Source organism: Orbicella faveolata, unplaced genomic scaffold (assembly GCF_042242905.1).
Source record: "Orbicella faveolata isolate gen_17 unplaced genomic scaffold, um_ofav_v1 contig_12, whole genome shotgun sequence".
In the NCBI taxonomy this organism is placed as follows: Eukaryota; Metazoa; Cnidaria; class Anthozoa; order Scleractinia; family Merulinidae; genus Orbicella; species Orbicella faveolata.
This window is the reverse complement of record NW_028301539.1, coordinates 10,357,753-10,382,265: the sequence shown is the minus strand read 5'-3', so window position 1 is coordinate 10,382,265 and position 24,513 is coordinate 10,357,753. Positions and strand designations below refer to the sequence as shown.

Sequence of the window (24,513 nt, the reverse complement as noted above, 5' to 3'; positions counted from 1 at the left end):
GAATGCTTCCTCAAGGTATTCGTAAAGAGGAAGTAAAGATTTATGCGCAGTCATAAAAAGTCAGCGAGGAATCTGGTGCCGAGAAGAAGTCAGCCATGTTGGATTACGTGAAGGTGTAAATTTACTTCAAATTTACTTTGATGAACATATCAAGGTAGCGTATAGGTTGACTTAAGAATTATATTGCTCTTTCTTCAAGACATAAGGGCAACATGCTGTCATGTTGATTTGTTTTTCGATTGTAGCACAAATCGTGTTTCATTTGTTCTGAGAATCTAGAAGAATGATCTGCAAGTGATCATCAGAAATTGAAAATCATCTAGCTAAATTTGTTTTAGGAAACTGTTTTGATAAGGTGAAATGAACAGTATAGCGTTGAGATTTAATCGTTTTTCATTTTATTTTGTCTTAGAACTAGAAGATAACCGAGTTTGACTGACAACGTGTGCTGTTAACCTTTAGCTTATAGCCGGAAATTTTCAACTCCCCGGTCTTGCATTTCGAGATATCTGTGTCTGTCTCGTAAAAAGGTAAGCATCTTCTTCTGAGCCAAAAACCGAGGTTTAAATGTATTGCTATAAACTTATACCTTGTATTGTACCAGGCTTTGATCAAGCTTAATTAGAATTTAATAAATTATATTTGTCGGCCACAACACCATTAGTTTAAATCAGTTATTAACAACCTTCCTCTGTAATAATTATTAAGTGATAATCTTCATGTCTTTTCTGAAGAGCTGAACCTTGCCACACTACCATTAGGAAAAAATTCCCTTATTTTAATAATCCTTGACAAACATTTTTATTTATAATGTGCCCACAGAAGCATCAGCAACTGTCCAAAGGTATCATGGCAGAAAAAGAAGTGAAGACTTCCAGTTACAGTCATAACCTAGAACAATATGTTTTGTTGGCCAAGTCTGCAAGGGGAGCTGGGTTAGTGGCCCTCATAAACCAGACATTAGAGGCACCGGGAGTGTACGTTTTTGGAGAACTTATAGAGATGCCATCTGTGAAGGCGGTATGTATCTGCATGTTTGCAGTGTGTTAAGAACTTGCATGAAATTGTCACAGAAGTTAGTTATTTACATTTGTAGTTCACAGAGATGTCTTTCACTTTCGGGATGTCTCTGCTCTACTTTCTTTCATTTGTAACCTCTAGTTCATTCCTTTGTGACTTGTTTGAAAATATCACATTCCCCTACAATGCAATATTACTTGCCGAAATTGTATCATTACTTTGCAAACGTTCAAGATGTTTGTTCGACATGGATAGAGCAATGGATCATTACACTGTACGTTTAGTATCTCACATTCAGTCAAACTTTTTCTTGATACTGTACCTACATGTAGCATAGTAGTCCAGTTGTCTTTGATGTGCACGCCAGCTTCTTGTGAGTAACACATGTATATTCCATACTAAATGCTTCAGTGATTCTTGAGAGAAACAAGATTCGTCTCATGAGAAACGAGATGTGTCTCATCAGTAACAAGACAAGAGGTGGTAACTTCCTTTTTAGTGGTACTTTAGTTGCATCGTACTGTTTTCTCAGTCAATACCTTTGAATCTATGTACATGTATATGGTAGCGATTGAATTTACATGTAGTGCCTGTGCAGTAATTTACTTTTGGTAGCTCATGAAAGGGTGCATACTGCATTGGAGACACTCATTTCTTTTTGAAAATGTTGTTTTACATCTTAATGTTGGACTGTACAATACTTGAATGGAAAACAGCATTTTACAGATACTTCACAGCTCGTACAGGTCCTGGAAAACCTGTAAAGTCCTGGTTTTTTTTTTTTATTGTGGCATTTTCCAGGACTGGAAAGTCCTTGAAAAAGGTTTATGGTCCTGGAACGTTCTGGAAATCTGTTAAACTCAAGTAAAAAAAAATATGATGTGTATGACAGACAGTAACGAGAATTAACATGGAGATCTTGGGAGTGAAAGGGTTAAAGTGAATTTTAGAGTCCTGGAAAAATCATTCTGAGTCCTGGAGAAGTTCTGGAAAAGTCCTGGATTTATTTATTCTGAAAAAGGGTATGAACCCTGATACTCCCAATCATGAACTATAATAGGAGGGGCTCTGATAGTAGTAATTGTCAATATTACGCTCAGAAGAGAAAGCAGACTTAATAATTCATTTGTCTAATCAGTCTCTATTCTGGCAGTCTGTTCTATGTTCACTTGATGTCTTTTGCTTTGATTTTTGAAAGTTGAATTATCAGTATTGCAGTATCTACAGGGGTGTCTGGAAAACCTGAATAGCGAATAGCGAATAGTCGCGAATAGCGAACAGCGAATAGTCTTGAATAGCGAATAGCAAATAGTACGAATAGTGCGAATAGTGGCGAACAGTCTTGAATGGGTACCCAGTATCTCGTAGTCAACCTCTCAGCAACCGGCAGGATGGGATTTTCCCGCTAACAAGCAGAGACACTTATCAGGACAAAAGGTGTTTCTAAACGTAATTTCTTCTGTTTTAACCACTGCAAAAGCGTAAATACATCTTTATTAGGTTATCCTTGTGTTTTCTGTTTTCTTAATGTCGGTGATGGACAGCTCTAGCCTGAGTCTGGAGAAGAAAAGGTAATAAATTCACTGAAATTCTGTTGCTTATTTGGATAATTAAGTAACGCAGGATATTAGATCTAAAGCGGTGACTACTGATGATTATTCGTCACTATTCGCCACTTTCTGCGACTATTCGACACTATTCGCACTATTCGAGACTATTTGCACTATTCGGAACTATTCGCAACTATTCGCTATTTGCTATTTGGGTTTTCCAGACACCCGTATCTACAGTTTCTAGTAACTAGGAGTATTTCTGTTCCCACTGGACGGGATTTCAGTGTTCCACAGTGTCTTGCCCCAACTTACATGTAATGCAATGATCCCGGCCAGGGCTTGAACCCAAAACATTTGACCCAGAGTCACAGCATAAACTGAACAGCCATTACAACCCAGTCCTTAACTCGATTGCTGGAGGTTTCGCACTCAAGTGAGTTCGCACCCAACAAGTTCATAGTCACATAGACTCAACTAGCTATCAAGTTCACCCCATATAAGTGGGCATAATGACACAAAACCACACAAAACACGTTTAATTCTCGTTCTTTAATCCATCGACCTCAGAGCTAACTCAAAAAAGGAGGAGGTGAACTTGAAATAGAAAGTTTAAAACGAGTTCAAGGTTGCGAACTTGAATGGTACAAAACAGGTAGCATTCCTTAACCCATTTTAAAAGTCATAAATTTCCTGGGCTATTGTTTAGTTAATGTTTCCCTTGTGGTCCTGCTATTATTTTCACAAAATCTTTATTTTCCAGGTTTGATTTAAGAACTGTATTTTATTTGCAGTTAGAAAAAACAGAAAATGAATCACACTGGAAGCTTCTGAACATTTTTGCATTTGGAACATATAGTGACTATAAAGGTAAGATTGATTCATCGCAGAAAAAAAAAAAAAGCAGAAAACATAACAACTCCCTTATACCACAGTCAAAGACTGCGTGTAAGAGTCAAATGTACCAATGGCTTCTTTCACAACCTTCCTGCTAAAAAAATTACTACCTTTACAAAATAATGAATTATATTTTACACCTGTGAATTGTTTGTCAATGGAAGTTCCTAGATCTTTGACTGACTCTACCGGTGGAGTCATAGTCAATCACATGTTAATCAGTGACACCACTGACTTCGTACTTTAAAATTGTTTGTATTTTTTTTGTTTTTTCAGCCAATGCCAGCTCCTTACCAGCTCTTACTCCAGCACAACTAAAGAAATTACGACATCTAACAATAGTGTCCTTAGCAGCTAAATCAAAGGTAACTAACAACTCCTCATGTCTAAACAGCTCACAGAATTAAACTGTTCTCTTTTAGTCTATCATAAAAATACTGTCAGTAGTGTCAACATGCAGGCATTGTTGAAAGGTTGATACATGGAAAGGATGAAGGCTTAGGGTTAAAACCATGTTCAGCCACCTATGTCAAGTCAAACCCTAGTACAGGTTGTACTGTAGGTCCCGTGGGGGGGGGGGGGGGGGGGTATTTAGGCTAACCATAGGCAGGCTTTTTACATTCTCCAGTAGTCAGGGGACTCACAACAAACAAGTTTGTTAGAACTCATTAGAAACCGTGATGTCCACTACTGTAACCAATAAGTCAGCATTTCTAACTTGTTCAGTGTTCTAGTCGCTGACAAGTTTATATCACAACTTCACCTCCTTTTCCTGGCAAGGTCCCTGAAAAAATCTCCCTATCAGAAAATAATATGTCACCCAAATTTATGACAAAGTTCAGCCACCAACTGGGCTGAACAGATGTAGCCACATTTTCAGTGCTGTGGGAGGGGGAAAGAACATGTATCCATAGTTCTTCACAGGCACAGTAATCCACCACATTTTACTACGTCAGCAGGTAATCCTTTCAGAGACCTTTTTGCTTTGTTTTGTTTTGTTTTTGTTTGTTTGTTTGTTTTCTGGAGGGGAGGGGTTAAAGGGTTAGGTTACATTGGGTGGATGCCCCTTACGACTTCCACTGGAGAACAGGTCTTGTTGATGCCCATGATTAGTGTGATAACTGATTGCATCATTCTGTGTTTATTGGGACAGTTCATACCATACAGCCTGTTATTACAAGAACTGGACATCAAGAATCTCAGGGAACTAGAGGTAAATGTTCACATAACACTACTAATACATGTGTATATCTAACAGTCAGATGTCGTATGGGCAGTAGAATCTGATCAACGCTCTATCTCTAGATACCTTACAAGGAGAAACAAACAGCCATGCCAGTGAAACTTAATAGGATTTGAAATCTAGCGAGGTTGATTTTCCAGGGCTCACATATCACTCTTTACTGATACAATCTTGACCAAAGGTTTTGTGGTATTAGTGCATTAGATCCATAGTGAGAATAACTTTGCCTTGCAGTGTACAAAAACTGACATTAAATCCACTTAGTAAGTTACTGAGCAGAGGGCAGAAATTAGTGCACAGTCCTTGCCTGATAATTTTTATGTAATTATAATTGATTATAATTGTAATCAATTATAATTGTATAATTAATTATATAATTATGATCATAATAATTATTCATTATAGAATGTGTAATTTCAGGATTAATTTTAATCATTGATGTTATTTATGCTGATATTATCCATGGCAAGTCACTGAGGGTAGAAACTAGTGCAGGGTCCTTGCCTGATGATTTGTATATAATTATAATTGATTATAATTATAATCAATTTTAGTTATAATTAATTATAATTTATTATTAATTATAATGATAATTAGTTATAATGATAATTAATTATAAAATGTGTAATTACTTTCAGGATTTAATCATTGATGCTATTTATGCTGATATTATCCATGGCAAGTTAGATCAGAAAAACAAACAGGTGTGCCTTTAAACTCAGCGATTTGTGTTTTTGTAATAGCCATAAGTTAGCTGTTTTCAATTGAGTGTCTTAAAACCATTATAATTTAACCAGATTTTGGTGTTGATGTCTTCTTCAATTGCAATTAAATTGACAGCTAGAGGTAGATTTTGCTATTGGTAGAGACATCACTCCAGAGACAGTAACCAGAGTCACAGAAGTGTTACAAGATTGGTAAGTACATGTACTCATTATTTCTCATAGAGTATAATTGTTTATTTACAAACAGAACAGGATGCATATCTGCAAGTTGAATTTGTTTGATTTCTTTACTGCAGGTGTGATGGTTGTGAATCAGTTCTTCGGAGCATAGAGAAACAAATACAACGAGCAAATTCGCACAAAGAAAAGAAGCAAAAACAGAAAATTCAAGTGGAAGCTGAGGTAACTGACTTAACACAAAGTGGGATTTACAATTTAATTACAAGGAATTACTGAGCTAGTAATTACCATTTGAATGTTAAGTACACGTGCATGTATTTAGTCCGTTAATGTACTAACTCCTAGATTTATCTCAAGTAATACATGTAGATCTATCTGTTCTAAAAATCTAATTTTCAGTTTTCAGGTTCGCATTTAAATTCATGTTCTTTTTAGTTGAAGTTCTTTAATATCCACAGCCACTCTGGAGAAATTTTCTCATTCTATTGATTGCATGTAGTTTTTTTTTTTTTTTTTTTACCTGTACTGTGGTCGGATAATTTGGAAAAATTGATGCAGGAAACCCCACATTGTCTCCTGGGTTTTTATTGGAGACGAGTCAGTGAACGGAGGCAACCTATCTTGTCATATTTTGCATCAGTGAGTCTGTTGCATTACTAATTCCAAATGTTACCATCGTCTTCATAAGTTTCTTTTTTTTATTATTTTGTAACCCTCGTTCCACAACGAGGCGTGTTAATTGCATGTGCAGCAACAATGCATACAAACACAAACTTTTTTAGATCAATGTGCATGGGAAAGATTCTATCAGAAAAGGTTACCATTGTATGTAAATTCATTTATTCACAGAAATGCAACTATTCATCAGTACTATTTAATTCCGAGATGTAAAGCGCATCATGGCAATACTACACAGAATTCTGTGCTTTTCTTTTAAAGGTCGAAAACCTGAAAAAGGCCATCAAGGCATCATCGCAGTCAGACCTAGACAATGCTGTCGTGTCAGGAATATCAGCAGCTTACCACAGCCAACAGTATCAACAGAAAGCACCTGCTACCTCCAAAACTAAAGGGTCAGTTCACTTACAGCTCTTTCACATCACAACATACGAAATGTTCCTGTTTGGTCTCCATACATTAATAATATTATCAGTCCAGTTCGAGCTCTGTTTCTGAGAGTTAGCCAGAGCTTCACCATGATAGCAAATGTGTCTGCTGGGAGAATTTGGAGTTTGATGAAACGTCCAGACCGTGCACTGTCAAGTCCTTGATTCTAACGACCTGCTTGCGTGAGTTTCTTCGTAATAAGTTATCTTTTTTTTTTTTTTTTTTTTGTCGGGGCGGGGGGGGGGGGGGAGGGAGGGAGGAGGGAGGGTAGGAGAAGGAGGAGGTGCTTATGGAGGAACCAAATTCTCACAGCTGACTTAAAGGAGATGCTTGGCTAATAGAGAGAATTTAAAATTCGATCTCGGGACTACAAAAGTAATGTTGACCCTGAGCCTTCTTTTCCTTTGCAGTTTGCGTGGAAGCGGAAAAGTGTTTGGTACACAAGTTCGAAGATGACTGAAAGAAATTGAGACTAAACAGCGATAGATAGACTTGTTCACATTTTTGTATTTGCTCATAAGTCGTCTGCATGATCAATTGGCCTGTAATGGGCCGTCTAGAGTATTGACAGTTTTGCCTCGATCAAAAAAGGAATTGAAACCGTGCACAGCCGAACAATTACGAAGCTCACTGAAGGTTTCCGAACAAAGACTGGCGATGGCGCTAGTTAGTTCGTAAATTGGGGCTGTTATACAATTTACGCATTTCGCTCGTTCATCCGATTAGTTTTGTGAGATCTTTAAAATAAAACAGCAAAAGGTTGAAGCTTTTCCCTCGGTATGGAATCAACTAGAAGAAAAACAAATGAGTTTCTGCCATGACATGGAGGTCTAGTATATGGAGCATGTTTCTCGTCTCTTTAATATAATGGGCTCGTTGATTTTATTTTTGGAAAAGCCCGCCCATTGTTTACGTAAATTTATAAATTGTAAACTTTAACATGTTATTGTAAACTTCATTCTAATGATCAATTTTCTTTTGAGGTCAGTTTGCCTGTAAGGGAATCTGCTTCTCTCTTTGGGTCGTCACGCCATCTCCGTCACGCAATCTTTCCTGCTTAACGGACTCTCGTTGACGAGGAAAGATTGCGTGACGAATCATGACAGCGTCTGACGCAGAAGGATACGCCATCCGTTCATTTCAGGAAACTGTGCACATTTTCAGTAGCGGTATTTTGTTTCAGGGCTAGAAATGATTTGAAGAACTGCTGGCAAACGTTCTTTTGCTTGCCTACAGTTTATTAAAATAACGGAAAGGAATAAACCAAGTTTTCTCTAAGAATAGGCAAGCACATGTTCAGATAGCTGTTTGAGGTCTTGTAAATAAAAGTTAAGGTCATTCCCCAGTATTGCATTGCGCATCCTTACTGCGCATAATTTCACGCGTGATTAGCGCGCGCACATTAAAAAATGGCGGCTTTTTGTTTACAGCTGGACCTCGCCATAGAGGTAAATCGTCATTTTCTCGCAAACGAGTATGGGGACCTATCATTTTTTTCTGTTGTTTTGAATTGAGTAATAAATTTCTCTGTGTAAAATAAATATGGACCAATTCTCAGTGTAGAGCAAAAAGCAATCGTCGGAAACGTGAATTTAGCAAGCAATCGTGACTACAATCATGGTGCTATTATAAGGATTTATATGGGTATAAACAAGGTGCTGTTGCTCCTAAACGAACATGGGGACCCCTCATTTTTATTTCAGAATTTAAGTTCCTGTAATATAAACAATCCATAGGCAAAGTTTCACAAAAATCTCAGTACAGGTTCTATTTCAGTGGAATGACCCTAAGTTCACACTTTATACTAGCATTGGCTTTAATGTACTGCAGTGGTATCCTAAACAACTCATTTGAAAAGGATAACACGCGGAAGCAAAATTTCTGGCCAGAATGTTTCATTACTTTTCGAGGACATCAATGAAAATTTTCCCTCGATACGAAACTCGATATGACAGTAAGATAGCGAAAACTATGCATTACACTTGCAGATACTCTCGCTTACTGTCCGCAAATTAAAGATCTCCTCTTCTAGAAAGAACTCTGCAATATTCACTGAGGTACTGTCATTTAATATGGACTTCATCTAAAACGCCACAGGCCACCTACACTCGTAAATTGCGAATAGTGAATCACATGCGAGAATGTATGGGAATTCAGATGTCAGGCAACATAACGAGAAATCTCGGAGTATGAGCCAGAAGACGAATAATAATGGAATTGCATATTTCGATTGCGTTTTTCTCCTTAGACTTAAAACATCCAAGGAGACATAATGAATTGGGCTTGGTTTCAGCAATCTTACATGTAGAACTGCACGTCCTAGTTCTAAAGTTGTTGTTTTGGTTTTTAATTTCGTCGAGTTTTAACACCGTAATACTCAGAGTTCTGTATCATCTAGCACATACAGTTTAAATCTCAGACCATCCAGTGTATATTCTCTAGAAGTGTGCAGTTTCTGTTGCAGTAATATTTCCATCAATATGTCCACGACGTTTGGCCGATCGCTTCTCTTCGCTGTAGAAACTTCCTGTGAATTCGTGCCCACGAAGTGTTTTTCTAATCCTTTAGTGCTATCGTCGGAGGGTGTAACTTTGTCCCCTGAATACTCTTGCAAACTCCGCAATATTTCTTCCAAGTCGTGGAAAGAATCTTGATTGTGAATCATTGTTATTGATTGCAATATGTACGTTTTATGAGCTTCAGCAAATAAAGATCACGCGGCAAAATTTATAGTTTTTTCACCTTGTCAGTTGTTTTGATGGTATCGCTCCGTTTCAAGCGCACATTTTACTCTTCCACGTTTATAGAGCAACACATATGGCTGCCGAAATACCAAACGATATGTTGCTCACATCAGTTGCTCGGTGCAGTTGAACACAATGATTAACAACAGCGGTTCATTAACATGAAACCCCGTTGTAATTAGGGGTGCTGTGTCAATCGAAGTGACGATCACGTCAAGCTATTCAAACCAACGTAATTGTATACAAAGGAGGTTTACGTCAACTTTTGTACGAAATTCAATGGGTAACGCTAACAGCAGGATTCTTTGTCAATTACGATTCAGTTACTTGATCTTGAATAATCCCTAAAGGTTTATGCTATTGATACACTGGCAGTGGAAAATATCCATTTGATTCTATGCAAACATTACTTATTCACGATAATGAACTTCAAATTGCCTTGGAAGTTCGCTAAGAAGTCAAGTAATTGTGACCAGCTAGAACAAAGCAATTAATTAAATGGATTATACAGGGTAGAGAATTATCAATTCTATCGGACAAAGGACGGTCTGTTGGCCAGCTCAGAGGCCTCTTAGTGAAGCAATAGGAAGGCCAAACATGAATGATTTTGCGCAGCGTGCGAGCCGGCGAGCCAACTGTTTAGCCTATTAAAACAACGCGAAAATTTTCCCCTCGATAGATTTGTTTTAAACTTCTACTGCGAACAGACCAATGATATACTTGTTTCAGAAATGAAATAAGAATTGAGGTTCACCGACTTCGTTTCAGAGATAAAGCGTTTGATAAATTAGTGCGTGTAATTCAGCATAGTCTCCAGGGTTTTTAGGTTAAAATATGAAAGATAAGTCAACAGAAGCAAACTATCCTGAAATTATTTTGTATAAGTGAATCTGTGGCGTTAATAATTCCAAATATTGCCATCATTTTCACAAACCTTAACCCTTCAAGAGGCATTTGAAACTGACGCACATCTAAACGAAGAGGTCAAACGAACGGAATTCGATGCTGCGTTTTGCAAAAAATTCAAACTTCTACTCAATAGATTTTCTTCATTTTTTCGCAAAACGTAGAAAATCGGTAGAGAAAATAGCCCATCAAAAGAAACATAGGGGTCACCGAACGTCCTAGATCGTTAAATCCACGCAACGTTGTAGCAGTGGCCATTTGTCCTATTATTGTTCACTTTACTACTTAGCGCGCGCGCTCGATGCATGACGTGGCGTGTTAATTTCGTTCGCAGTAAGGATGCGCCGAAACAATAAGCGTGAACGTCCTAATTAGATAGCCCTTAGCTCTCTGATTAGCCTAAGCTTAGATAGCGTGTGGTTACCTTTTTATTAGAGTAGGGATTTCAGGCTGGTATGACTGGGTTACGAATCGCCCACATGCAAGGAGACGTCCTGTTAGATTGAATAGCGCTCTGGGGCGCTCTCAAGTTAGCCTAGGTAATCATTGGGGTTAGAAATCCTAGCTGGTATGAAAACGGCTTGCTAGCTCGCATTTGCCACACAACGGTCCATTTCGCAATAATTTACCCGAATTAAAATGCTTAGTTTAGTATATTGTGCGCCTTTTAGAATTGTGAATCTTGGCGAGACTGCCACCAAAGAGAGCCGTAACCCGAGAGACCAGTGCATTTTTTTTGATAAAGTCGTGTGTTTTTTTTGTTTTGTTTTTTTTTTACATATAATCTATTTTCGCCAACTTTTAAAGTGTCAAAATGACTCTTCTTCGCAACACTAAGTCTTCAGCGCTGCCTTCTATGAGAGCGTGATATAAAATTGGGTTGAAGTCATTCGTCGATGCCAATTTTCTGTAACTGTTTGAGATGTCATCGCCCTTGGTGTAGGACTATGTTTTATGAAAAGCCGTTTGCCAATTTCGGTTTCTTTTTACTAAGTTCAGTTGATACAGTCAATTACCAGGCCTTGCATTATGCTTAGTTTACTGTAAGGTTAAGACCGTTTTATGAGCTTGAGAAGTTCTAAGGTAGGTTTCCTACAGTAGAAGGCAATTCGTGTCATACACTTGTCGTAAGCTTGTCGCATACGCCAAAGCTGCGATCGTGTCTATAAATTGGTAACAACAGCAGTCTGAACAACAACAAAAACACATATCGATCATTTTCGTAAAATCGGCATTTGATTCGAAATAGAGCAAAGCTCCCTCTGAAGAATATTGCACTATATTTATACGCTTTCTAAGTTATATATTCTACTGTCTGATCCTCAATAATTTTACTTTGGTAGTGGCACAACTCCAAAGGTTTTGCTCCTTTGCTCTTTTAGCCACTTTTCTCTCATTTAATGTTTTTTTTTTTTTTTTTTTTTTTTTTTTCTGATTTTGTATTTTTGTTAATTAAATGAATTTTATGTAACTAAAATTTCTGCAAATTAATTGGATTGTATTGAAATATTCTATACTCTGAATACCTCAAGCGAAGTAACCGAGACCCATAGCTGTAAACAAATGGCATTTTTTTTTTTAAAGGGCAGTGTTGGAGAGCGACTTGGAATTTGAGAAATTTTATTCCTCTCAGGACGAAATACAAACTCAACGATCGAACAATAAAATAATTGAACCAGAAGACTAATTCTCCTTACGAACAATATATTACGGACCCAGAGCTCAGAATGCGTTGAATCTTTACCTTAAAAATACTGACACGTCTCAGATACGTACCCTGCAGTCTGTCGTGTCCGATCAACTCCATGTATTTAACAGTTGTACTCAGTCATCATCAAATATCGTGATTTATCACTGTCTCGTCTATAGATCATTTACCTCGGCCAAAAGTTGATCTGATCGTCCCTGAAAATCATAATATTTGGCTTAACCTCGCCGTCCGACAATTTTTTTTTGGGACAGTATATATGGCGAGCATGTCATCAACGTATGAATTCGTACACTCATGACATTCCCATGTCTTTTCTACGCTTCATCTTCGTCAAATTTTCGCAGTAAGTCTTAATTAGGGCAAAATCGTGGGCATATTAAACTTACACTTGTTCTTTCACAATGTTTGCTACAAATGGTTAACTAGGTTCCCGCTTTTTATTTTATTACCTCTGCTTGCTAATTTTACTCTTCCAGCATCTGCTATCTGAATATTTTCTTTTCGCCTGCGTTATTAAATTTTATCCTTAGCGCAGTTGACTAAGGCTGAGTTTTTATTTATTTTTTTTCTTTAATTCTTGTGACAGGCGAAAATTAATGATAAGCTTTCTAGTTCTCACAATTCCTCTTCTATAAAGGATATAGAATAGTTTTGAGACTGTAACGAAGAACGTGTCATATTATATATGTTCTCAGGTAACGGGCAAAAAAGTTCCATACATAATATGCTACTATACGGGGGAGGGAGGAGAGAAATATCGGGGGAGAGGGGAAGGGATGGTTGGATTGAAGCAGAATAGTAAATATGGAATACTGCCTAGATTCGGAATATTCACAACTGGTTTCAAAAAGTAACAGAGTATTCAATAATTCAGTTTCAACCCAGAAATACTGGAAACGTGGCACACACATGCTGGCAAACGATTAACTAAAATCGATAAACAAACAAGCTCTTGGTTATATGAATAAATTTTCGTGGAAAATCGGCTTAAAAAGAAACATGTTTCAAGAATACAATAAACCATGTCAAGCAATAATAAAATTATGACGCCTCTATATATTTATCTTTTTCTGTTATTCATGTGTCTTTCAAATATGATAAGTCCTCTGTCATCATGCCAGAATTTCGCTTCGGGAGCCAAAATACATTGAACAATTAGCAAAACAGTGGCTATGTAATTTCGGTTAAAACAGTCAACAAGACAAAAAAAAAAGGTGATTTTGAACTGAGACTGAACGCTTGGGTCTCTTCTGTAAGTTGAGCAAAGACTTGATCTAGGCTTTCAGCTAAGATTGAAGTTTTATTCAGAGCAGAGGCTCTAAGTGAGGTAAAGGTAAACTTTATTTAGCCAGGGTGGCCCATTCAGCAACGAGGCTGATATCCAGAGGGGCACTGGACTAAAAATATAATAATTAAAAATACAAGTGCATTGCCTAAACGACATACCGTGTTTCGTCATTGGATCTTGCACAATATCTACCTGCTGTAAACAGTTGCCAATTAATAATGCTAGTTCATAATTTGTAGACCTTAGCAAGAAAAATATTTAATGTTTTGAAAAGACTGGCTGGAAGCAATCAGCTCAGTTAATGTTAACATGCATTTTCGTTATGTTAACGCAAACGAACACAAAGGATCCGAATTAAGATTCCCCGATCAGTTTACAAAGCAATTTTATTTCAGTTGCACCTGTCCCAGCTAGCAATGTGCTCATGTTTAATTTTCCATAAGTGGGCTTGTCCGTCAAAATTAATCATTTTAATATCAACACTTTCGAGGTTTTCAAACACGATTTGAACTGATCCGATATAAACAATGACTTCTGCGGTGACTTACTGGAGAGAAGTCACACATACACTCAAGGTTTTACTTTTTTTTTCCTTTGGAATCACGTTACCATTATGCCTTGGATGTTCCAGATCTGGTAAGCATGTATAATTCCTTTTATTCTGTTACTCGTTATTTATTCCCTCGCGGCTTAGGAAGCCACTTAACTTGTAATTAAATTGTCTCCTTCTCTCTCGTCCGCCTGTGAATCGTCGTTCCTGTCGATCCAGTGTCATCTAGTTGGAGAAAAACATTGGCCCAGGAGAACCACGTAAATCTCCATTCACTATCTAGATTGGCCGTGTAGCCAGCACGGTTGCTCTGATAGTGTAGTGGTGATCACACCCGACCGGTAATCAGGGGGACGTGGGTTCAAATCCCGCTCAGGGCATAAAAAGTTTTTCTTCCAATGAAAATGTCATTCAGAAGTTGTCCGTCCTTGGTTCTTTCATTAACTTCATTAATTATATATATATATATATTATATATGTTTACTTTTATGCGACGCTTATGAAAGTGAACCTCGTTGCCATGGAGTTTAAATCGTTGCGATGGAGACCTTCGATCCATCAAATTTAGAGTTCTCGAATTTCAATGGTAAACTGTTTGGACATTTTTGCTTCATCAAAAGCTACAGTGGAGCCTCGATCGAACGAAGTGCCAAGGAACTGGTAAAATATGTTCGCTATAACGAGGTTTCGTTGTATCGAGGTTCTTTTCCATTTTTTTTACTATTGCTGGCGCAAGATATATCGTTCGTTATACCAAGGACTTCGTTAAATAGAGGTTCGTTAAATCGAGATTCCACAGTATTTTCACAACGTGATTTTCGTCAACGGGAAGACCCCGAAACTCAAACCAGCTAAATTCTACAGCAATAAAATCAGCAACGTCCAAACGAGTACGACAAGTAAAACTTAAGACTAAAAGCGAGCTTTTGACGCGCTTTCTTCAATTGCTGTGCATTTAGGAATGAAAATATACGAGACTAACGTGTTTTCTAGAATCACCTTGAAAATCATCTTTTTCTCGAGTTTTCAGTATAAATATTTTATTCAAACTCGTTACGTTGTTCTGCGTGGTTTGGGACTGGCACTAGAGACACAGGTACGATAACTAATCGCAAATTTCATATTTCCCACCTCGCAAACTGAAATGCAGGACGAAACAATATTTAACGAGCAGTTCCGAACGGAAAGTGCGAAGTCAGCAAGTTTCACTTAATTTTAAACAGGTAAACGCCGTAAAGATCGTGTTCATGAAAACTAGTGACCTAGATATAAGCTTTCTTCAAAAGTATATTTGTGCTATCCAAATGCGTAGTCGATAAAAGTGCCGTTATTTGTCACTGACTTGTATATTTTAGCAAGACGTTTCGGCTAACTCTTAAGCCTTCATCAGTTGAAAAACCGCTTGATGTCACGCGCGATTTAAAAACTTTGTTTAAAATTGAAAAGTTGCGCGTGCTGTATGCGCGTGACTCTAGAGAATTTTAAGTGCGTGCTAAGAGCTTGTAGACTTCTGGGATGACCATGTGATCATTCCCAGCGTTCGGGTCTTTTACAGACATCCAAGCTCCTAGAGAAGCCGCTGATGGTAATGTGCCTCTTGTCCGACGACTTCAACGTTTTCAAAATCCATGTGATGATGACATTCGTGAACATGGCACGCAAGTTTGGAGTTACGATCGAACATCAAGACAGCCTTTTGTGCTCGGAAACCCGCGTCTTCAGTGATCTTTCGGTCTGGCCATAGTATACAAAATCGCACTGACTGCATTTGATTCTGTACACTACTCTAGATGATGGACGGTCGGTTTCATCCTGCTGTTTCGGTCCATTTGAAGGCCACGTTTTCGACCAGGAACTAGTATTTCGCTTACTTGGATACCTTTCTCGATATTCTAACCCCTATAGTCCTCCGTCCAAGGGATTTCGCATTAAAAGCGGTGCCATATAAGGGATAATTCTTCGCTGCATAGACAAGTCAGAGAAAGTACTGATGTGATGAAGTTTGATAGTCACTAAGGCCAAGATTAAAAATTTATTTTGTCCTTTGCAGATGACGATGAATACCGCATGATTATTTTGAAGGAGCCGATCTCAGACAAAGCAATGAAGGGCCACCTGATTAGGAGGGAGCTGGTACCCACTGAAGGGAGCTGTCGAGTGTTGTGCTATACGGAGCCTGACTGTGTGTCCATCAATATTGGACTCGGCGAGGGAGGGAATCACGTATGCGAGTTAAATGATGCTACGGTGGAAACTACGGCTCTCCACTACAAGAAAAAATAACCTATACCTTGGCATCGAGGTAAATGCGGGGTCTTTGTAGAGTTCCAGAGGGTGCAGTACCCTCTGGAGGCTGTTTTACCCAATTACAAGTATACAGTCGAACCCCTATTAAGCGGCCACTTATTAAACGGCGACCCCCATTAGGCGGCCAGTAATCAAAGTCTCGATAAGCGCTTTTCTATTGTTTTTACCTCTATCAAGCGGCCAACTCCTTTAAGCGGCCACTAGCCATTTCCCCAAGGGTGGCCGTTTAATAGGGATTGAACTGTATAAGCAATGTGCCTATGCACTACTCCAAGACTCAGTCGATATTCTGGTGGAATTTAAGAATGCTAAAGCTTGATTAAAAGCTACTCTTATGAGGCAGTTGGAGAAACGATAAGATGTCATTCTGATCTCAACAAAACATGACGATCACATAAGCATAAGGAACTATTCGACTTTCAACCAAACACAAACTTTGTCTTTGCCCGTCACTGAGGCTTTCTAGACAATCGACTGATTGGTTTCAAGTGCGTGCAATCAAAGAAAGGCGAGCGTCTCGTTTGGGCTAGGTTGCCTTTAATTCCTTATATCTTGTTGTGTTGTGCAATTATTTACTGGCATCTTGGTCTTGCCTGTATGTGAGCCCTCTCGTCCCTTCCGTCCGGTTTGGCGAAGGGCGGGGGCTGCATTCCAGGGCTAAGTATCCTATAAATGCCAACCTAAAGACTGCCGCAGACGGTACATGAAAAATTCAATCGATGCTAGTAGTCGACTCGATTGGACAGCGCCCTAAACACCTAAAGGCAGAGAGTAACGCTAGTTTACGGGTCATGTTTATCATTTTATTTTTGTCCAGAATCCTTGCATCAGCAACCCATGTTTCAACAATGGCATTTGTCAACTGGGATACATCGAGAGAGGATTTCGTTGTAAATGTCCACTAGGATTCATGGGACCTTTTTGCAGGAAAGGTAAATAAATAAATAAATAATTAAATAAATAAATAAATAAACAGTAAAGAAAGTTATGCAATCCTCGGGCGTACAAAGGGGGTGGGGGGAGGGGGAGGGGACAGGATGCTCTTCCTCTTCGATTTTTTTTTTCAGAATTCTGATTAAGTGGTTTATTCACCAAGCCTGAGATCAAGATGGCTGGATATTGGCCAAGTCCTTTTTTCGCGTGTTTATGGACCGAGACGGAGTTGAGGCTCATAAACAGGCTGCAGACATAGCGGGTAATCTCAAGCGGGCAAGATAGCGCCATCTTGCTCTTGCACTCGGGTAGCCAGTCTCAACGCAGGATTCTGTTCATCTTGCCCGCTCACGGAGCTAGTTGTATAATAAGAGGATTTATAATTTGCTCTGTTTCAGCAGCTGTTCATTCATCCCTCGCAGAAATTTTGACGTGTCAACTGCTTTTTACACGTAGCAACCATTTTTTCACATGATTCCTCGTTGTAATCATATTTCTTGAGCAACATTGCAGATTTGAATTTCCATTTTAGAGTTATTTTCCATCGATGTAAGTTGTTTTCTGACTTCTTGAAAAAATGGTGAAATCCAAAATGATAGATTCAAGATGGTACACTTAATGACGTCAATTGGAATCATATGACTTAATAACCAAGAAAAATCATCCTTTCTCAACCCTCAGATCCGAATTATACCCAAAATCACACCTCCTCCGTGGTAGAATAAGGGAGGCTGGATTGAACCCTGCGAATTATTTTGAGTTGAATAGATATCCGTCGGTTTGCTCTATAAGGCCTAGGGTAAACGTCGAATCTTAGTCGAACCTATTAATTTTGAAATAGGCGCATGAATGGTGCGACGTTTGCTGCAATTAAATTCGACTCAAATTAATCGGTTCGACCCTAGCATAGGTTCCACTTTCCAAGTCGGATAATGCGACAGTGGTTCGGCGTTTCAGCAAACGCCGCTCTAAACACGCGCTGAACTCAATTCATAAATCATGCAAATTACACAATAATTGATTCAAATGCGATGCACTGGGCAAACGTCACAAAAATACATACTCCTCCATCTGCGAAACGCTGTCCCCCCCCCCCCCCCCTCCCTCCCCTGACGAGCATGCGCTGTACAAAGACAATTTCGCGACCGGGAATGCATTCTCGTCCCCAGAGGCCGTGCTCCTTTTGGTCAGCACCAAAAGGAGCGCGGCCTCTAGGACGAGAATGCCGGAAGAGAATGCCGAAAGTCATTGCTGACATCGCACAGCGTGATGGAAATGTGTTGTTCCTGTTTCATTAACACTGAATATAAATGCTTGAGATGCGAATTGCCTACTTGCAATAAATGCTCAGTATTTGAAGAAAACGAGGACGTTGAGGGATAGACAGCCGGTAAAAGCGTTGCCTACTGCGAGGCCTGTGACAGGGACCTAAAGAGAGCCGCGCCGGGTCTACCGTTGTCTGAAGTATGTCTGAGTATTGGCATTTCGCTAGCAAGTCCTGGCAGTAACTAGTCGCGCATCGAGTGAATAGCACGGGGACACGCGCTTATTCCCGTGTTTTAATGAAGTGCAACTTGTGACATAGGATCGACCCAGGTTCGACTTTTCCTACCACGCTGGAATTAAGTCGAATCTTTGTCGCACCTATTTTTAATTTATTCGACGCGACTTGGATTCGACGTTTGCCCTAGGCCTAAGATGGCTGTTGATGGTCATGACGTCATTGTCGTTACATGACGTCATAGAGTCTTCCAGTGAGATAATAACCGGAATTGATCGAACATTATCCGATAATTATACTAGGATATGAAAAGCTTCTTGTTCTGCAACGTTGCTAAAAAATAGACCGTAGGCGATAGGGAATCTGAATCAGTGGTTTAGTTTAATTACTGGCAAGCTGAACTGACTTAGTTCTGTGACAACAAATTGGCTTTACTGTGAGGGTAGAGTTTTCTGCTTTAACTGTTGATGATGCCCTCTCTGATTAGCTTCGTAAAAGGTTCACATCAGTTCTTGGAAAATCGCGGCGATTTGTTATAGTATTTAGAGGGCAACGTTTAATGTTGTAGAGGTTCTTACTGTTCTTTTCTTTTTCACGCAGCCTGCAGCTTCGATTTCGAAGACGGTATCGGAGGATGGAAAAAGACTGGTATAGCGTTGATAACCAGCCTACTTTTGGTGATAATCCAACAGCGCGTGGCAGAGAGGTGGCCAAACAACAGGGGGACTGGTGGATAGGAGGTGCCGAAGTCTGTCCCTCCCCGTATGACCCGGCAGGCCAAATTCAAGGGGACCCTGCCCGGGGAACTCTTACGTCCCCATGCTTCCGTATCGTGGGCAAGAACATCTCGTTTCTTATGGGCGGAGGCTGCCAAGGGAGTTCCGTCCGGGCAGAGCTAATTGTAAACAACCAGGTCAAGATTTAATGAAACTTCGTTCTTAGGCTAGTTGTTGGATTTATAGTTGTTCACTTTGCTTTCTTCTTGTTTCTGAGTGAGCCTCCAGAGATAGACTAAACAAACACACACACAACAATATTTGAGGTTTGGGCATGTGATAGGTTTGTTGGGTATCTGCAGTTCTGCGAGGAAGGCTTATCCTTCAGTCACAAAAAGTGTTCTTGCCAGTGCCTAAGCTAAAAGCAGCGAATTATCATCAAGCGAACAAAGGGGAAATATTTATAAGAAATTGCTTGTGTTAATACTTATTTATATTAGCTAAGCTTGAGCATTAATTTTATTGTTTTCTTTCATACAGTTACAGTTGCTTGCCCCAGTAACTAGTTCCAGAAATAATCGAGGCGGGGACAAGAATTCGTATTAAAAAGGAAAGAAAGAAAGAAAATAGAGATAATTTTCAACAAAATTAAACAAGAATAAACAATAGAAAAAAGGTACAAGTAACCAAAAAAAAAAGTAACAGTGTAATACGCTCAGACATAAGCAACTAGAATACTATTATTACAAACTATGTTAATTTAGACAAGGTGTGTATCAGTTTCACAATGTCACACATCAAGGAGCAATAATAAAGTGTAGTCACTTGAGATGTAGATCGCGACGTTTCGACTGCTCACTGCTAGTCTTCTTCAGGCGATAAGGTCGACTGATTGCACAGTATCATTTATATCATAAAGGTCGGCTGTGATTGGTGCATTTCGATCCTCTTATTGTTCCATTGTTCCGGCGAGTAGCTGTTCCCTCAGTGGTCCGCTGTTGTACCGTTCTCCTGTTGTTGTGTTTCTTGATCGTGGGCATCCATGCTTCAGGAATTTCAATTCCACTATCCCTGTTGATATTATTAGGGTGAAGTCTTATGTGAATAGCTTCCTTGACCCTACGTGTGTACAAATGAGGATCTCGATCAATAAACTTGACTTCATTCCAGATAGGATAGTGGCCGGTCTCGTGGGTGTGTTCAGAAACGGCGGAAGCTATTCACATAAGACTTGTGATATGAATGATACTGTGCAATCAGTCGACCTTATCGCCTGAAGAAGACTAGCAGTAAGCAGTCGAAACGTCGCGATCTACATCTCAAGTGACTACATCGTGAGGCAAACGATAATACACTTTATTATTGCATCTACCACGATGAATAACAACAACCTTTTCCTCGACATCAAGGAGCAGTTCCTTTATTGTATTAGCTGTCTTTTTTCCAAAACAATAGTCGCTGACAACAAAATGTTGAAGTAAATTCGCCGTGCGTTTGTTAAAGTTTCTCAAAACAAAACAAAACAAAACAAAACAAAACAAAAAAAGAAAAAAAAAAAAAGAAAAAGAAAAAGAAAAAAAAAAAAAACAAGGACTTATCCTTGGTCAGAAAACTTACCAGGGCAAGACAAAGTGACTCATATTGTACAAATTCACTGCCGTGTCTGTAAACCAGTTTCGTTTATTTACCCCCCTTGCGGGTTTAGGTAAGGATGCCCTCCCAGTTTAAAGTTAACAGCGAAATTAAGGTCATTCCACTGAAATAGAGTCTACAGTGAGATTTTTGTAAAACCTTGCTTATACTGATTGTTTATATTATAGGAACTTAAATTTTGAAATGAAAATGAGGGGTCCCCACGTTCGTTTAGGAGCAGCAGCACCTGGTTTATGCCCAATAAATCCTTATAATAGCACCATGATTGTAGTTACGATTGCTTGCTAAATTCACGTTTCCGACGATTGTTTTTTGTTCTACACTGAGAATTGGTCCATATTTATTTTACACAGAGAAATTTATTACTCAATTCAAAACAGAAAAAAATGATAGGTCACCGTACTCGTTTGCGATAAAATGACCAGACGTAAAGAAAAAGCCGCCATTTTTTAATGCGCGCGCGCTAATCACGCGTTAAATTATGCGCAGTAGGGATGCGCAATGCAATACTGGGGAATGACCTTAAAAGACCGAATTAAGGTTCTCGTAGTTAAGACTATTTCCTGTTTCTATTCAAATGTCTCGGCGTTGTGTCCAGCCAAGATTGTGCAAACGGGCTTTGTGGACCGTGACGAAGCTGAATTTATGCTGGCCCTCAAAAAAAATTAAGAACTGCCTAAGTACTTGCGATAACTCAAAGGCCTCTACGGGTCGATTATCTTTAAGAAGTCGACGGATTCCATTGACAGTTTTAACTGTAAGTTTGTTGACCTCTGATGCGTGAGAATCTATGTCTCTGTTTGGTAGAATATAGCATGAGAATTGTTTGTCTGACCTATCCACGGCAGCGAGCTGGCATACTTCTGCTGATTTTCCTGTTGAATTTGTCTCGATGTCAAATAAAACAAAGTGATAAAATTTACTGTCATCAAATTTCTCCTTCTAAACTGTGGGTCTCGAAGTGTATTTCGGAACTACATTTTCGCCCTGTTCTTGTTGTTGTTTCGTGATAGCAGCGTATATGTCGTAAAGTTCAGTGATTGAAAGTTCTGAATTGTTCAAGTCCATTGCTGTCGCAGAAGAGTTTAGGTTCAGGTCAATGCCACTTCCATACATGGTACCTTCTTTGGCCTCTTTTTTCGAGGTTTTTGAAATCTTGTGTTTGTTTAATTGTGATCGACTTCGCTTGAATGCAACTGTTAATTTCCTTTGTTTGTCCATCGCACTTTTCTTGTCCATTTTCGTAGTATGGTCTACACAGAAAAAACCTGGCTCTATGTTAAGTGCTGTTAGATGTTGAGGAATGCACCTGTAACCTAAATTTACTTGAGAGACACTGCAGGACACTCGATAATCATTGCTTTCACTTCCCCCGTAAAAGCGAATTTTGGGGTTCTTCGAGCCGACCACACTGTTCAGAGACTCGTTACGCTGTGAATTTGCCGCAGATGCAAGTTTGTTGATAACAATGTCTGTGCTATATTCATCAAAGAGAGACTTCAGGAATGATTAAAGGCTATCTCCTTGGAGGTCTTTACCATAGGGAAGATATATCTCTGTGACAATAATGTGAAGGGTCTTTCTTTTACCGACACCATGTTTCTCTACAACCAGAATGGTCACCAAATGCATGAGGCACAATGCTTTGAACTGCAGATGTCATGTTTGTAGCATCCCCTTTGTTTTGTGCAATACAGTATGTAAAGGACTTGAAAAGGTAATTTATGACTTTCTGTGACAACACCGAACTGTTGGGGAACTTACTTCGTTGGCTCAAGTTGTATAGGCGTGTTGTAAGGGATCTTTTTATGTGAACTGTATCACTCCATTTTTCCACACCGTAGGGTACCTTTTGCTTTAGGTGAGATTCAGTTGTTGAATCATCATCCCCAGTATAAATTGAAAATTTGACATTTGATTCAGTTACCTTATAATGAAAAGTTCAACTGCAGTTAAAGGTTCCATTAACTTTGAAGAGCGCGAATGATTTTTTCTACAGTCGTGGTCTTTAGGTTGTTTTCCAGCCTTTTTAGCTTCATCACAGGAGCGGCACATTTTATTTTTCGTTGTGTAGTCAACGACCTTTCCAGTTGAAAGGCCCGTGACTGCTGCATGTCCGGTATTGGAGTTGAAGCCTCGCTCCCGTTTCTGCCACCCCATGTCGTAAGAACAGGCAATGAGTACCAAATTGTTCTCCTCCGGCTTGTTACCATTTTCGATTGCCTTCTCTCGTTCACGGTTTAGAAATTGTTGGCAATTATTTTTGGTTACTAGTTCTATTGCCTTTCTAGCTTCCCTTTCCCGATTTTTAAAAGTTGATGAGTTCATTGCGGGTACATTGAAGGTTGAAAGTAAATTGTTTAAATGGGTGTTGCCCACATCTGTATGTAAACAAGTAAGGGCAGCTCTCGTGTTCACATCAAAGGCCAATGGACCACGTGCACCGGATCTGTGCTCTTTTGATGTTTTAACCCCTTGAATACCAAGCTTTCGCCAAAAAATACCGTCTTTAACCGTCTAGTCAGGTTTTTTAGCTGCCATGACGCTAAATAAGCCTAAGTTTTGCTAAGAAAGCTTTTTTTTTTACTAAAAGGGGATATTTTTCGAGGATTAGGTGCAAAATTGAGCAAAATTTCAATTCCGGGCATGCGCATAAGCCAAAATTTAGACTTGCGCAAAATTAACTGACCATGTGATTTCTGAAGGAACCAACAACTTCAAATCCAGAAATTTTAGCCAGGTTTTTTTGTATTGTGATGAATTTTCTTCACATTTGCTCTTTGCCTATGCCGTTGCACTACATGGTGCACTTGAAAAAAAAAAAGAGATGTTTAGCTGTTTTAAAAGATAACTTCTTGTGCCACTAACACGTCAATGGCATACAGAGTAATCTCTCCTAACTTGTAACAATTCCATTATAGTTGTCTATTATCTGACACTCCAGTGTACTTTTGAGAAAAATACGGGAGTATGAGGATAAGCTGATTTCCCAATATAATAATTTGCATTGTTTGCTCCCTGGAAGACCACATGGCTAATTTTGGTTGTAATATGGGACCAATGTGGCAGCTATTGTGAATAAGGCCCTGTTGGTGGGATGGCCATGTTATTCTAAGTCCAGTTCAAATTTCATGTAACCTTGGTTTGAGGAGAGAGTGAATATTGTTTCCTTCTGACAATGAATGGTAGGTGACATTGAGCATAATCTCACTTTCAATTTCTCATGAACCGAAAAATTATTCATGATATAGTAGGCCGATACAACCAAGTTTTAGGCTGGTGAATGAAGTGGTCCTGACCGTAAAGCTTGCGACTTTAGAAACCAATATTATAAGCCAGTGCAGGATTTGTTATTTTCTGTAAATTCTTGAGATAGGTATCTCTTCAAGGTAGAAGAAATGATGCATTTACTGTACGTTTTTGGAAATAAACAAATCATTTGAACGCATTGATGAATATATTGTAGGATTATACTCGTAGCA

The 24,513-nt window shown here is 39.0% G+C and overlaps 1 protein-coding gene and 2 pseudogenes across 3 annotated transcripts; 2 read left to right on the top strand and 1 right to left on the bottom strand.

Annotated features, from left to right (window-relative positions):
• Nucleotide 1: 1 nt before the first annotated feature.
• On the top strand, nucleotides 2–8,068 carry LOC110051414 (COP9 signalosome complex subunit 7b-like). 2 transcript variants are annotated; one of them, XM_089283720.1, is made up of 11 exons: nucleotides 2–113; nucleotides 413–530; nucleotides 823–1,020; nucleotides 3,365–3,440; nucleotides 3,744–3,832; nucleotides 4,621–4,680; nucleotides 5,349–5,414; nucleotides 5,551–5,627; nucleotides 5,732–5,837; nucleotides 6,555–6,688; nucleotides 7,133–8,068. In XM_089283720.1, exons 3-11 carry the CDS (start codon nucleotides 850–852, stop codon nucleotides 7,176–7,178), a joined length of 825 nt encoding a protein of 274 aa, XP_089139846.1. In that variant the 5' UTR covers nucleotides 2–113; nucleotides 413–530; nucleotides 823–849; the 3' UTR covers nucleotides 7,179–8,068. The 2 variants fall into 2 exon arrangements, with proteins under 2 accessions (XP_089139846.1, XP_089139845.1); XM_089283719.1 differs by having other exon boundaries at nucleotides 2–154.
• A 5,714-nt stretch (nucleotides 8,069–13,782) lies between these two features.
• On the top strand, nucleotides 13,783–24,466 carry LOC110051385 (uncharacterized; annotated as a pseudogene). Its single transcript, XR_016205734.1, has 4 exons — nucleotides 13,783–14,007; nucleotides 15,972–16,223; nucleotides 17,046–17,160; nucleotides 19,263–24,466. The product of XR_016205734.1 is annotated as an uncharacterized LOC110051385 (transcript).
• LOC110058558 (uncharacterized) lies at nucleotides 21,601–23,197 on the bottom strand (annotated as a pseudogene).
• Nucleotides 24,467–24,513: the final 47 nt, after the last annotated feature.

Bases quoted from the DNA above. Each gene is read 5' to 3' on its own strand.
- LOC110051414 (XM_089283720.1), top strand. From the start codon at position 850: ATGGCAGAAAAAGAAGTGAAGACTTCCAGTTACAGTCATAACCTAGAA. The intron at 5,415-5,550 runs GTGTGCCTTTAA...TTAAATTGACAG, and splicing joins TAGATCAGAAAAACAAACAG to CTAGAGGTAGATTTTGCTAT. The intron at 5,838-6,554 runs GTAACTGACTTA...TTTCTTTTAAAG, and splicing joins AAATTCAAGTGGAAGCTGAG to GTCGAAAACCTGAAAAAGGC.